At 33.0% G+C, this 14,934-nt stretch overlaps 1 protein-coding gene across 2 annotated transcripts in view; it reads right to left on the bottom strand.

The window, feature by feature from the left end:
* Positions 1–940: 940 nt before the first annotated feature.
* LOC130896160 (cytohesin-1) overlaps positions 941–14,934 on the bottom strand; it is a 29,075-nt gene continuing 15,081 nt past the window's right edge. The window contains exons 3-6 of one of the 2 annotated variants that reach the window (XM_057804059.1): positions 14,435–14,533; positions 8,661–8,992; positions 4,889–5,156; positions 941–1,580 (exon numbers count right to left, since the gene is read on the bottom strand). In XM_057804059.1, the coding sequence (XP_057660042.1) occupies positions 1,089–1,580; positions 4,889–5,156; positions 8,661–8,992; positions 14,435–14,533 (1,191 nt within the window). In that variant the 3' untranslated portion in view covers positions 941–1,088. The remainder of the gene's footprint in view (positions 1,581–4,888; positions 5,157–8,660; positions 8,993–14,434; positions 14,534–14,934) is intronic. The other variant, XM_057804060.1, reaches the window with a different exon arrangement.

Below are 14,934 nucleotides of genomic sequence, written 5' to 3'. Positions count from 1 at the left end.
CATCTGTTGCATTTAATTTTCCTTTCACCTCAAAGATAGTTGTATCATATGATGAAAGAGATACAGATAATTTCTAATTCCAAATAAAACTTTCACCATCAATCTGAATACGATGTTTAGCAACTAAGTTCTGGAAATGTACCAATAAACGATAAGCAAAAAAAGTTTGACTCAACATTTTTTAATCCATCGCGATTACGAGTCCGACAGTAAACATCGTTTTTCAAAGTTGACATTGCCGAGATCAAGATGGAGGACTAGTCTTTGAATAGTTAAGTTCTGGATCAAATCCGTCACTTACCAGAGCCGTTTTGAATCTTCTACTACTACTAATTCTTACCGGACGTTTCCAACTCGCGATCCTGTAGTTCGGCTTTCAGTTTGATTAATTTCAGGACATCAAGTCTTTTAACCATGTTCATGTCACTATTTATTCACAATACACAGGGATATCGGAAACCCGGAAAAATTCACAAAATAATATCAATACGTTAGATTTGTGGTATCAACACATCAAAAAATACAGAATGATTTCCAAATGATGGGGCCTTCTTGAACCTGGGGCCCGGGGCTATAGCCCCCCCAAGCCCCTGGCTTAATCCGGCACTGCCTGGGTCTTTTACAGCTCCCCTTTAGGCCTGCAGCACCCACAAGGGTGCGATAATGGCCACCTTGGGAAAGACTGCTATAAAGGTAACAAAATCAATTACGTATTGAATTATTGAAATTATTTCTATCAGAAAAGAAAATTAGAAAATCCAAAAAATGTTTTAAGCTAATAAAAAAGGTTGATTTTCTGAAAAAATTTGAACATGATAACTTAGTAATGTAAATACGTATCAGAAAGTGTAATTGTGAGAGTTAGTGTAGTGGTATTAATTCCTATGAAAAGTTTGTGATAAAATCGGAAATTGTTGTTAACAAAAATAAAACAAATACATTTTTATGAATGAAAAGTTTATTATTTACTGTGTATCAGACATATGGACAAAAACAGGTGATATGTCAAATAATCCATTAATTTTCATATATATATATCAATATCGAATAAAAATTAACAAACAATACAAAATAACCATTTTGTCGATTCAATTCTTGGAATAAAGTTGAGCTTTCCGTTTACGATTAGCTAGCATATCATAAAACGGATTATGACTAATACTTTGAGTTAGTCTATGCATCCATTCCCTTCTCTCATCGTCATTACTCGCCGACATCCTATATACAGTGTGTTTACCTTCCACAACTTTACCCTCAGAGTCTGTTTTACATGCTTTAATAAATTCAGCACCTCCACTAGCATATAATTCGAAACAAAACTGTTTTTGCCTATCGTAACATTCACGTATTGAAATATTTTCCAAAGGAATGATTCCTCTAGGTTCTTTGTCGGTGGTGTATTCAAAATAGTAGAGACAATTATCATTTAAAATAAACCAACGTCGTTTCCAACTCTTGTATCTACCACCTTGTTTCCACAACCATCCTTCTTTGTCTGGATTGAAAAAGGTATGCATAAGATCGTTACCATCATCTTCGGGTATTTTAAAAGGTTCGGCTTTAATACTGTCATATAGACTCTGAAACAACATAAAAAGTTCTATAATAACAGAATTAACATTAAAATAATTGAAAATATAAGAAAAATGGGGCTAAGAAAACTGAAAAATTCTAACATCATCCGATACATGAAGCATTTATTGAGGAATTTGATAAAATTGTTTCATGTCTTGTTATTTTATTTAATGAATAAAAAATTAAAGCAAAATAAACCAAGACATAACTTTCTAAATTTGTGAATAAAATGAGAACATAAAAATATAGTTTACGAAAAGATTCAACCATGTATACCAAATGAAAAATGATTTAATTTATTGGCATGAAGTCTTGTAACGAGTGGTTGCCACTGTGAAGGCTTTAGCTTCAAGTGGTTTAACCTTTAGGGGCTTTGACGGAAAACTTTGCTGTCTTGATAAGAGAAATTATTCAATTACTTTTCAACGCATAGCGGAATTTGATCCGTCTTTAAGTTAAAATATTGCCCAATACGGCGGCAAGGGAAAGGGATGTACCAATTATTTAAGTTCTACAATATGTGATGAATTTATTGAATTGATGGCAAACAAAATTAAAGATAAAATTCAAATAAAAAATTTTCTTAAATAATTGTGGATTCAACACCAGATATTTCCAACATTAATCAATCAACTTTCATGATTTGGTACGTTCAAGTCGACGGTACACCAGAGGTCTTCTCGGTGTACCCCAAATGTTGGTCACAAAATATTGCAAATGCTCGTTAAACATTGTTGAAATTAATATATCAGACTGCAGGGGCCAGTAGACATTTACAATGGGTTACAAGCCAAAATAAAAGAAATACGTCTTTTAGCAGAATATATAACCTGCTACAAACTTTGGTTTAACCTAGTAGGTGAATGTGCCACTCATGCACTCAAGAAGCTTGTTTGTTCTTTGGTGTCCTTCAAGAAATTTAAACATTTTTTGAAGCAAAAAGTTAAAAATGGGAACCTCTACAAGGGCAAATACTCCGTTGCAATGAAACAAAACTACTATCAAGAATCCATCTGCCGAGATTCTTGTAAAAGTTTGAATTTCCAGAAACTCTCGATGCTTTGATTGTTATTGAGGCTAACCCAGAGAAAAAACGTTCTAAGGTATGTGAAGCTAAAGGCAACAAATTTAAATTAGAGCTGCTTTTATGATAATTTTTGGGGTTTAATTTTGGTTCATATGAACAATACCAGCAAAAAATGACAATTTTTTGATATTTTTGTACAGTTATACGATGTATGAAAGTCTAATTCACATAATTTCTACAGAAAGGGGAAATTTTAATAACCTTGAGCAGCAAGTCTTAAAACTGTCACAAGCCAAAGAATATTAAAAAGAATAAGAAAAGGATTCGAAAGAGAAAGCTCACAGCAGATGGATCTTGTCGGGAAACATTCAGAGTGATAGGATTTTTAGTAATTGTAGATAGATTTGACGAGACGAAAATCATACAGTAATTTTTGCAGTGAAGTACCATTTTTAAGAAACTTGATCAATTTGAGCTCAAAATAGAGCAAGTACGTTGGTAACAATTTATTCCGGTCATTTGGAAAAGTGTTTTGTGGACGAATATATCTACCTGAGTTCTTTAACAGGGATTAGCTAGACATTGAAAACTCCCCCGAACAACTAACGCAAATAAAGGTTCTGAGAAATGAAGAGCTAAAAAACAATTTATCCAAACGTTGTCAGATCAAAATTTGCAAAGAAAAATGTCGGCAAACAATAATTGCTTAAACAGTGAGAAATCGAATAGGTACCAAGTTTCTGAGGACTTATATTCAGATGGTTGAGAACCGCCATTTGCTTTTTGCTTAAAAAATCAGAGATAATGAGCAACCGTCAAGCTTAAGAATCCCCATCATGTATCGTCTTATTTGAGACAACAGTGATTTTTTCTCGCGCATCGAAATAATCATATTGCAAATGTTTGTTTTAGTTCAAAATTTAGCGATTATTTTCATGATTCTCGATAATTTTGTTGGTTTTTATCCTATTTTGCAGAAATATGTTATATTTTTTTACCATAAAATCTCTTGCGTATCTTTATTCACCCAGAATTTGTCGCTGGATTTGAAATTAAAATGATCTAAATTAATTTTAACGCACCCATTTTAACACTAAACTTTTATCACCATTTCAATTTGAACTGTATTCTTTGTTATTCGCCAAATAATATTAAATATTTCAACTGTCAACAGGAAATACTAATTTTACGTGGGTAACTGGTAAATTTTGATATTGTAGTTATCGCGAAAACAAAATATGAATTCAAGATTAGAATATGTGACGAGATTCACAACAAACATTTTTGTTTGTATAATCCTATTATCTGAATTTCCCGGAATTATTAATGCACAATTTTGTTTCGAATCATTAAGCTTGTTTTAATTTGAATAGCACTGTTTGAAGATATACCCTAAACCCTAAATCACTAATTTTTTGCATGGCAACATGAGATTTGTGTGCAGGGGCGTTGTCCTGCAAAAACAAAACACCTTTGGATAGCTTTCCGCGTCTTTTCTCTCTAATTTTTTCCCGTAGAGTGGTCAATAATGTCGAATAGTAATCTCCAATTATTGTTCTACCCTTATCCAAAAAATCAATCATGATCACTCCATGGCAATCCCAAGAAACGGGAGAACTAGAGTGTCGCCATTCCATCGATTGTTGCTTTGTTACTGGATCGTAGAAATGTACCCAAGTCTCATTCATAGTAACAATTTGGTTTAAGAAGCTCAGTTCGAACGCGATGCTTCTACCCTTGCACGCTTTTAGTCAACATTCAAACATTTGAGGATCCATTTTACAGTAATTTTTCTCATGTTCAAATTGACGTAAATTATATGATATACGCGTTCGTATGAAATATTCAGTGCTTCAAATATCCGTTTTAGTTCAATTCGACAGTCTGACAAAATTATATCATGAACTGCATCGATATTTTCGTGGACTGACACAGAAACTGGTCTTCCCGATCTTCAATGGAAAATTTACCTCTTTTGAAGCTTGGAAGGACATTGATCACCAAGGGTATTAAGCATATCTTCGTAAATCTGCTTACCTCTTAACAGGTAATTGATGATGCTCTATACTCCAATTTTTCAATTTTCACAATTTCGGTGGACGTCTTTTTTCTCTTAATTTATTGCGTAACTCTGGTTTACTTTTTTCTTTTTTGACGTCAAACTTTACACCGACACTTCTAATACGTTATTGTTTGTTGCTAGTGTAACGCAATATTTCGTTTATGCATGGAACTGGTCTAGGCTAACTAGATATCAATACACCCTCGTAATAATTAAATACTTACCACTAATAATTCCTTTGGTAAATCTTGTCCTTGATTAATTCCCCTATTCATATTGATAAACTGTTCTATTGATGGTTTTTCTTTGACACTTGGGTTGTGTAAGCTTGTATTAAGCATGATGATGGCAAATGAAAGAACATAACATGTATCTGAATTTTCAAAAATGTTATTTTCTCCTTGACATTCGCAGTAGCGTTTTGCAAAGCACTCCATCATCCTATCGATCTTTTGCGCCTCGCCTGGCAATCGAAAACTCCATAGAAATTGCCTTGAAAAATAAAAACAAATAAAATAATAATTTATATACTGAAATAGTGTGCATGTGTTGCATATGGGCATGATTCTTCAAATATGTAAATTATTAAATCGGTACCACCCGATGCGTCCAATGCTTCCAACGTTGGTCGCTAGTATGATTGGACGCATCGAGTGGTTGTAGAGAGCATGTTATTCAGCGAATGTTTTGTTTCCAACGTTGGTATTGGAACGTAGGTTCATATAACACACGTCAGAGGACTACCCAAAATTGGAACGAAGTTAAAACCAACACTTGTGGTCCAACTACCAAAGGTGCCAGTTTATTGTAAAAGAATTTAAATCTTTTTTATTTCTCCCAATCATTTATTTAGGTAAGCTTAATTCTACAATTTTATTTGAATACGTTTATACAGTACACACAAATGCGTCAGTATTTACAATCGATTTTTCATGTTTTTCTATGTTGTCTGGTGGGTATTCGTTAAGTAAATTGTATTTTCTCCTTCATATAGGATTAATCAAACCGTTTTAAGGAACGATTACCTTACGTACGCGAAAAGGTAATTGTTGGACGTTATTTCGATTACACAGCTGTGGAGTGGAATAACGAACAAGCCCTCCAATTTGTGAACTGTATATACTGGAAGCGGGACAGAGGATGTGTATCGTCCTAACTGGTTTGCGTACCATGCCATTGATCTCTTCATAAGAGCTGAGGAAAATAAGATACCATCGCTGAATTCAGAAATAAGTTTATTTCCAACATTTACTACACAAAACAAGTAAACGAAGCAATATTATTCTGACATGGTACTGCTCCACTTTTCATGGCATACTCTGCAAATTCCCATTGAATATCTTCCACTTGGTCACTGGGCCTCCTAGGTATCCTCACAAGTAGTATTAATGATGTCATCCCACTTTGATCATTGCGCCATGTCCCGGGCATGAGTGTAGTTTCCTCAACGTTCTACTTTTTACTAGGAAACTATGCAGTAATGAGCAAGTCATGGTCATTTGAGCAGCTTTGTCTGGTTGTAAAGGCATTGGTGATTTGAAGACTCAGAAAACTTATACCAAAATACCAAAGACGTTCTCCACAACTTTGCGCAAATTTTCTCTTCGGGCTCGTCACTCCTTCAGATTGAAATTGATAATTTGATTTTAGCAGCAGAGCTCGAAGAATTAGAGTCAAAAGTGCAACGTCCTCCCATTGCTTGTCTAGTCAATTGCTATCTACAATCATCTAGTCCTCAATACGGACCTACTGAAACTCTACAGGATTCAAGTATCCTAACAAAAAACAAACTTCTTAACTTTTATTCTAATGTTGATGAATTCCTGACCAAGGAACCTTGTAATGTGTGAACTCCTTTTGTAATTCTGTTGATTTCTATTTCGTATAATAAATAGAGTATTCAAGTATGCTTTCTTACTTGTATTTCATATTTCAGCATATCCATAATGGCGTTACAAACATCTGGTATAATGAGGCTTATCGCCAGCTGTCATATTTTAAATAGATAAGCAAAGTAAAGGAATCCACCACTAGCTAAGAATAGAGGAGTGACTGCTAACTGCTTTTGAATCGGTATTGCTTTCCTCATGTTGGTGTCTTTTCACCTTATTTTTTCCACTAGCTAAGAATAGTGAAGAAGAGTGTCTGCACCGCAGTAGTAGGTTTCGTTGATAGTTTGACGTCTTTGTGGTATAATTCCGCAAACCTGTCTCGAATAATTCTGACTCATACCTAATGAGTAACGTCAAATAAAGATATTTTTCTTTCATTCTAACAATAAGCTCATCTTTTTTTTTAATAGAATAGTTCATATCATTTCTCCGGGTTTTGAGTAGTTATTGATTTTTCTATAATTTCTTCACTAATTTGCAGAGTCCTTTTTGTAGTGCTGCCTTACCTGTTTTTAACTGTTTTACTATCTGTTCGTTCAATTTCATACCCCTATAAACTTGGCTAGCTCAAGTCAAAAAAACAGACTAAAAGTTTATCGTTGATAATGGGCTTTTAGGTGCATTTATAGTTTTTGAAAGGTTTAAATAAAAGGTCTGCCAGGTTTTTAAAAATTAACGATTGTGCCTTTTGTTTCATGTGAGAATTAAGTGCTCATTAAGTGAAACAGATTCTACTAAAAAAATAATCCATATTAAACATCAAAAATTTCGTGAATGACTTTTGTTTCGATAAACTTACTAGAAGTGGTGGAACTTGATGAATCTGGTGCTTGTCCCAATATGAAAGATCGCATTTAAAATCGATTTTTTATTTGTTTCTCAACTCATAAGTTGGTTAGGCTCTGCCGGCTTTTCATATTTCATCGAGCATACTCTTATCTAATAGTCTCAGGAATTATCCATTTGAACAGGATTTAAGTGCTCATTAAGTGCAAGAGATTCCAGCCAAGAAGAATTTTACATTCAACTTCCCAAAAATTCTTTGAATGACCTTTTTTCGATCACTTAACTAAAAGTGGTGAATCTTAATGACATTGGTGAATGTTTCAAGGTCAAATCTTATTTAAATCGATTAGATATTGGAACAAGCAACAAGCACCCGCCTCATGAAGGTCCACCACTTGTGGGGAATTTTTGATGCTTTTATGTTTAATATGGATGCTGCACAAAGCACGGTGATTAATTACTTGCGTTCAAAATAGTTTATTCAACGCAGCTTTACAAAGATTTGATAAAAAAATTAGAGGAATCTGCAGTAAAATATGGCATAGTGCAAAGGCGGTGTCGTGAGTTTAAAGACAGTCGTGTCCAGGAAGAGTACTGACAACCGCTACTTCAGACGAAAATGTGTGACTATTAGACAAATAGTTGAAGATTGTGGTCTCTTATACCTTGTAGTGAATAATTTACTGACTACCAATCTGAACACGAGAGCTCGGTCAGTACGATGAGTACCACGAACGTTAAGAAGCGCACTCAAGCAAACTCGAAAAGACTTGTTTAATATCACTTCCATCCCGAAATAAAATTACAATCAAAACAATGGACTGAAAAGAGAGAACCGATTCCAAAGAAGGCAAAGATCGTTCCATCTGCGTAAGGTCACGACGTTGGATTTTTGGGATGCGCGTCGGAGGCTATTCATAGAGAAAGGCTGCAGTACTTATATATCACAATGGTAAACTGTCCGTGATACACAACAGATAAATAGGCCAAAGTGCTACCGAGGTAGATTCATGGCGCTAGGTTATCTAATCTTATCGTGATAGTAATAAAAAATAAAAACGAATCCTTCATCAATTTGTATTTTAAGTGGTTCAGAGGCAAAGCCCTTGTATTTTAAATTCAAATTAATACCTATCAATAAAACCTAACTATAGTGTGGTTTAGAGTTTACATATTTTGTTATCTACTACTTAGAAAACATTAATGTATCGATTTTACGAATAGTTCCAACACCAACTATTCAGTGTATGCATGAAAGATTCTCAGATAATTTAAAATTAATTAATTCACAGTGAATTATAGTACGAATTTTCCTTACCTTAGCGCCTGAACAAGAATTAGATCAGTGAAGTCATGCAATTCGACAAAAGCTTGTAAAACTTGCTCGTTAAAATCATTTTTTTCTCCTAAATAATCACCAATAGCAGTCTTATTCAATCCTTCGCCTTTGTGTAGGAACTGAGCAACACTTTCAGCTGTATTCTGTAATAATTCTTTTTCTATCAAATATTCGATACCTTTTTTAGGGTCCATGTTAAACTTTTTTCGTCCTATTGACATCATTTTAGTTTTGTTGCTGCTTTTACCCTCTTCGCCCGAATAAAGGGATTCCACTTCAGACACAACCTCGCAGAGATCATCTTTGAGTTGCTGTAAAGAAAATTTATTAGAAAGGATGTAATTTTCAAACATAAAGTTGATATTTTTATTATAGACTTGCAGCGATTATGTATAACTACAATAAAACATCCGGCATATGTTCGGGTTCTTGCTCCTCTCATTACACTTCCAATGATATTTTAGTAAAGATTTAGGTCTATATAATTGAACGAAAGTAAAAGTTCTCATATTGTAGTAGTATTTCGAAAATTGGTATTAATATAATTATTGTAGTAACAATATTATTAACAAACCTTAATACCACATCTAACATCTAACATTGAGTTCCTTATTTTTTAGAAGTCATTCTTTCTTTGGGGTTAGTTTTAAGTATGATAGCAGTCGATAATACCATTACTATTGATATAGATGGAAAAAGTTATTAGCAAAAAATATAGACAGATATATGCTACTCCTCTGGAAAATATCCTCACGGGAGCTCATAGCTGCGTTACAAAACAATATACTAAGTATATATCGTCATATGTAGACTAATATTTGAAAAGAATGGAACATTTTTATATTTAAATCGCTATGAAATGAACACCCTATATAGGAATAAGTAGTAAATAAATGATTATTTATTTTGTGTAATATCTTGAAGGATATTGTCTAGTTTTCAAACTGCTTGTAACGGAAATCGTCGACATATATACGCAGGATGAGCTTAAAAATGGACCCAGTATTTTCTAAATATTTTTGAAAGGTTCCTGTATTAGTTTTTTTTATTATATTTGATATGTCGATCTATTTTGTGACACAGTTTTATACCCAAATTTATTATTTTCAAGTTTCTTCAAGCTCAAGAAATATTTCGTTTATATAAACAAATATTTAATGAACGTAACCATAAATAAATTATTTCGGAAAATGATGAAATTACGCACAGGGAATGCTTCACAATAATAAAAGGACTACCTAAAATAAACATTGACTTATTTACTTGTCATTCATATAAAGTATTTGTTTCGTAGCGTTATCGATATAAAACTAGTCATATCTTTTTGATCCCTTTTCGAAACCCTATAATTTGGAGAAACTACAAGAAATTGAAGACAGTTGAGACATCGAAGTATTTACAAATAATTTTAGAAAAGTTTCAACAAGAGAATTGGCAACATTCAAATACTGGATCCATCACTACACTCCTAAAACTTGCTTCGGTCTGATCGATTGGAAAAATGATGAGATGCCCGTGAACGTTAACAATATTATGCATACTGCTTGATGACGTGAAGGAAGAAATTGAAAACAAGCGACAGTAAATGAAGAAAGTACTTTTTCATCAGAGCAACGCTCATTTCCACACAATATCCATCATATCTGGTCCATGACTACTTTTTCATAACCTTAAAGTGAGTATGGAAAGAAATATCGAAAATAAAGTTGAGACATATATAGTGATGCCAATTAAACACTCCTTACTTCTATGATAAAGTATCATGTTAAAAAATAATCGTCATCATTAAAACAAAACGATACACGTTCAAATTAATGTACTGTTTAAAAAGTAGTCGGGACACTGTAACGTTTTCCGTCAAATATTTTTTTAATAATTATAGTGATACATCAGTCACTACCAATTTAGTAAAATTCTATTTACGTAGAAAAAATGAGTATTTAAATTCTTTATTCCCGCTTCACCACCTGTTAGAGGCAAGGGTACAAAATATAACGTATCACTGCCACGACTACATCACCACCAAGCGCTGACTTGTAGAGAGTTGCCACCAACTAGTATTCTACAGTCTCAGTATCTTAGTTCTAGCATATAGAAGTCCAAAATTGGTTATAGAGTAACAAATTAACTATTAAATTACAAATATTAGATCTCGTACATGTGGCATCATTTAAATATGCACCCAACACTTCTGAAAACATCACAAAAACATTTCCGAATTTCAAATGGTCAAAAGATAGAAATTGACTGTTTAATTATTAATTACATAACAACAAATTAAGTGGAATCTGATTGTAAGAGATGATAATTATGTTAATATTAAGTGATAAAACTAAGCTAGCAAGCACATATTATCACTAGGACTATTATCTTATTTTTCTAAAATCATATAATTATTTAGTTATTAAATATACAATGCGGTCCAAATTTCAGCTTTATTATGTACTATGTGAAAAAAATATTTACAAATTTACAATATGAAAATATTATCCCCCTCTAGCACGTCCTCGAAAGTTAAATAAGAAAGGGGTCTTGTGGCACCTTGTTGGAAAGGGTTTTTAGTCCTCTGTCCATCAATATGAAGAGGGGATTTTAGAATGCTCGTACATTTTGTAAGACCTTAGTGGTTGTTTTGTTAATTTCTTCCGTTATCCTAACTTATAAATCAGCAATATTGTCTGATCTATCAAAATATACTTTAGATTTTAAATAATCCCATAAGAAGTAATCGAGGGGAGTCAAATTTGGGGTTCTAGCCGGCCAATCGATCGTTCCACGTCTTCCAATCCACCTATTGGGAAAAACCTCGTTTGAATAATTTCTCAACTGTACGTGCCAAATGAGGTAGAGCTCTGTCTTGTTGGTAATACCTAAATAGATCGATTAACATCAGGAAAAAGTCTTTGAAATGTAGGCACTAAGAAGTTGATAAAAAATCTAGATGTTTAGCATAGCAGATACGAAAATACCTGATTATTTATATATATATTTTAGTAGACATGACAATATTGCTAATTTAAAATTTAGGATAACGGAAGAAGGTCATACAAATTGTTGTACGCCTCGGTTATTGTCAAGAAGTAAATGGTGGTAAATTAAAAAAAAATTATATTGATGAACACAGGACTAAAATTCCTTTTCAACAAGGTGCTAAACGACCCCCTTTCTTATTTAAAATCGTGTGTCTATAATTCAGAGGGGGTGCTGTAGGGGGATAGTATTTTCATACTGTAAATTGACAATTCAATAATAAAAATCGATTTGTTTCAGATTTTTTCACATAGTACATAATAATGCTGTTCGTGATACCATACGTTGGCCTATTTTAATTCTGTATATTTAGGCGAGTGGTTTGACATTTTATGAGCCAATCGTCATGTTAATGATTTATATTATTTTTTCTTCTCTTCATATCCGTTACGGATGTTGCCTATCGTTCATGCTATTTTTATTCCTTTACAGTGGCACAAAGCTAATCACTATATATTAAATGTATGTGGTAGAAACATCAGTGCGAATCGATATGACGAAAGCTAACATACAGGGTGTTCCGGGACTTGATGCAAAAAAATCATTCATTCATTACAGTTTTTTTTGTTTTTATTTGATAAGATGTAGGTTTACCAACCAAATTTTTCTACATTTCAATTTTTTTCCTTATGTAAGTAACACGATGTTCGACAAAATGTAGTTCAATTGAAAGAAAGAAATGTTTGAATATGTTTTAATACCTCTTGTAAGTTTTTTGAATAAATAATTTGAATAAAAAAGTAAAAATGTGCGATTCGAGTGTTTCCTATTTTTTTGTTAGCATAAAAATTATATCTATATTTAATTTTATCAAATACAAATTAATATCACAAATTTTCGAAAAATGTCATTCGAATGTTTTTTGAGATCCGAAAGCATGTTTAATATTTGTTTCCTCTCATAACTATGACCTAAACTATACACATTTTATGATTTTAAGTCAACTTTTGTGTTAATCCGTGTTACGACTCTCAGTTTTTTTTTTCGAAACATACATGCTAACACAAATTACTACCATAAAGAAAATTCAGAACCAGAAATTTCAGAAGTAACATTAGTCCAACTAAGTGACGCTCTTCGGGAAAAGAAATTGGACTTGTAGGTAAGCAGGTCTACATAAAAGTATTGGCAAACTTTTTAACGCCTGTCTACTAAGTGATATAACTCCATCTTGATAGGATCGAGCCATTATAATTATCATTCGTAAAGAATAAATTAGATCGATAACAACCTTGCACACAAGTGAGCATAATTGAGCAGCGACAGACTCTAAAAGACACTCATAGAAAGTTGTGTGGAATATAACCACCCAACCTTCCTGGTTCTAGTCAACAAATGACAACGAAAAGGCATTCAATATTATGAATCAAAAGGAAATGATGCATGTCCTTAGTGCTGTATTGTCCACAGGCATACAACTATAATTAAAAACATATGTAGCAAGGTAACTACTCGTGTAAAAATACATGAAACCAAGCAAGATATCCGCATTGAACGAGGAGTACGACCGAATGGGAGAAAATTTCACGGCGATCTTGGAATATATGTTCAAAAGAGTGGATTCCAAAAAAATGGACATTAACATCCGCAGCGAAAAATTAAATGACCTATGATTAGGTGACGCCATCGTCAGAATCACAGAGCATACCTATGAAGGTAAAGAGATGCTATGAAAACTACGGAGTGCATTGGAAGCAGTGGGGCTTAACATAAAAACAAACAAAACGGAATTTATGACCAAACTCATTATAAGCGAACGCATGTCGTTGAGTGGTACCTTTATAAAGCAAGCCAGGTCGTATAAATATATAAATATTTAGGGCATGAAATCCGCAGACCTGTGAGCGTATTTGTACTGGCATAGAATCTCTGGTGTGTGGAAATGAAGGGAAAATATTTTTATGTTAGTTTGAGAAGTCATGGACCGCACTACGTATCAACCCTGTGAAAATAATGCGGTAATTGGCATTTGATAATTTGATATGAAATGAGCCTAAACGTAATCTGACGATGACCAAAAATATACCTTCAGATCCTGAAGTTTCATGTTTAACTGTAAATATATCGCAGAATCTTGCCTAAATCGGCACAAAGCAAAAGAATTTTATTTGCGTAATAAAGTTCCGGAAAATCTAAATAGTTTCCTAACATGACAATTTCGCAGGTAGGGAGAAAAAATATCTTTGGCTTAGTCCATTGATTCTTAACAAACTTTAATGCATCTTCATACATATAAATTAATCACACCAACCATGAGAGAAGAAAGATCCAATAGTCTTGGGGAAAGAAGCAAAACCTTTATTTTTAATTGTTATTTTAAACATCCAACGATTCAAATCTTCAAATTTGGACCGTTGGATTTTTAGTGTAATATATTACACTAATCAATAAAATCAATGTACCTCCCTTAAACAAATATATCAAAGTTAAAGTCTCGAATTTTCTGGATATCTTATTACACATTATTACAAATTCATGAATATACAAGGTGGTAAAGCTAAGACTGGACAACACTCTATAAACAGGTACATGCGAGTAAACATTTATTTTAGAGAAAGCCACCCTGTGGCAACTTATTGTTATTGCTTTCAGTTAGGTAATTTGCTTCGCCGGTTAAACGAATGAACTATAATAATAAATATATAATAAAGCGTCAAGCAATAAAATCAAATAAAATTAAGCAACAAAACAAAAATGCTTAACAGTTTGTGACATAAGCTTACCCCATCTGAACAAATACAGCAATGTTGAAGTAGATTGTGAATTATAAAAGAAGCGCACACACGTGCACACGAACACATGGAAGTAGAACAATACCAGCACTATGAAAAATAAAAAATAAATACACTAAGGGGACAAATGAATTTGTGGCATATCAAAGTGTAAATGTACGATATAATATGTATGTAAAATACTTGTACTTGCAACTTTGACTACCTGCAAATGTAACACGTGATAAAAATGGCTTTTGACGACAGTCCATTCGCCAGCTAATATAGAATGACTCAATTATTATATTTATGCATCAATTCTTTATATATTTCTGTTCTTATACAGGATGGCCGAATGGAAATAGAATCAGTGCCATTTTAAAAATTGCAAACTCAAAAAATAAAGACTCACATAAAATTTCATCAAAATATTTCCTATATTTTAATTTTAGCATATTTAACAATTTTAAAAAGTAACAATATTTTAAATAATATACACAAAGCGACGATAA

This window comes from Diorhabda carinulata, chromosome 7 (assembly GCF_026250575.1).
Source record: "Diorhabda carinulata isolate Delta chromosome 7, icDioCari1.1, whole genome shotgun sequence".
Lineage (NCBI taxonomy): Eukaryota > Metazoa > Arthropoda > Insecta > Coleoptera > Chrysomelidae > Diorhabda > Diorhabda carinulata.
Note: the sequence above shows the minus strand (reverse complement) of the source record. Positions and strands in the feature narration are given on the sequence as shown.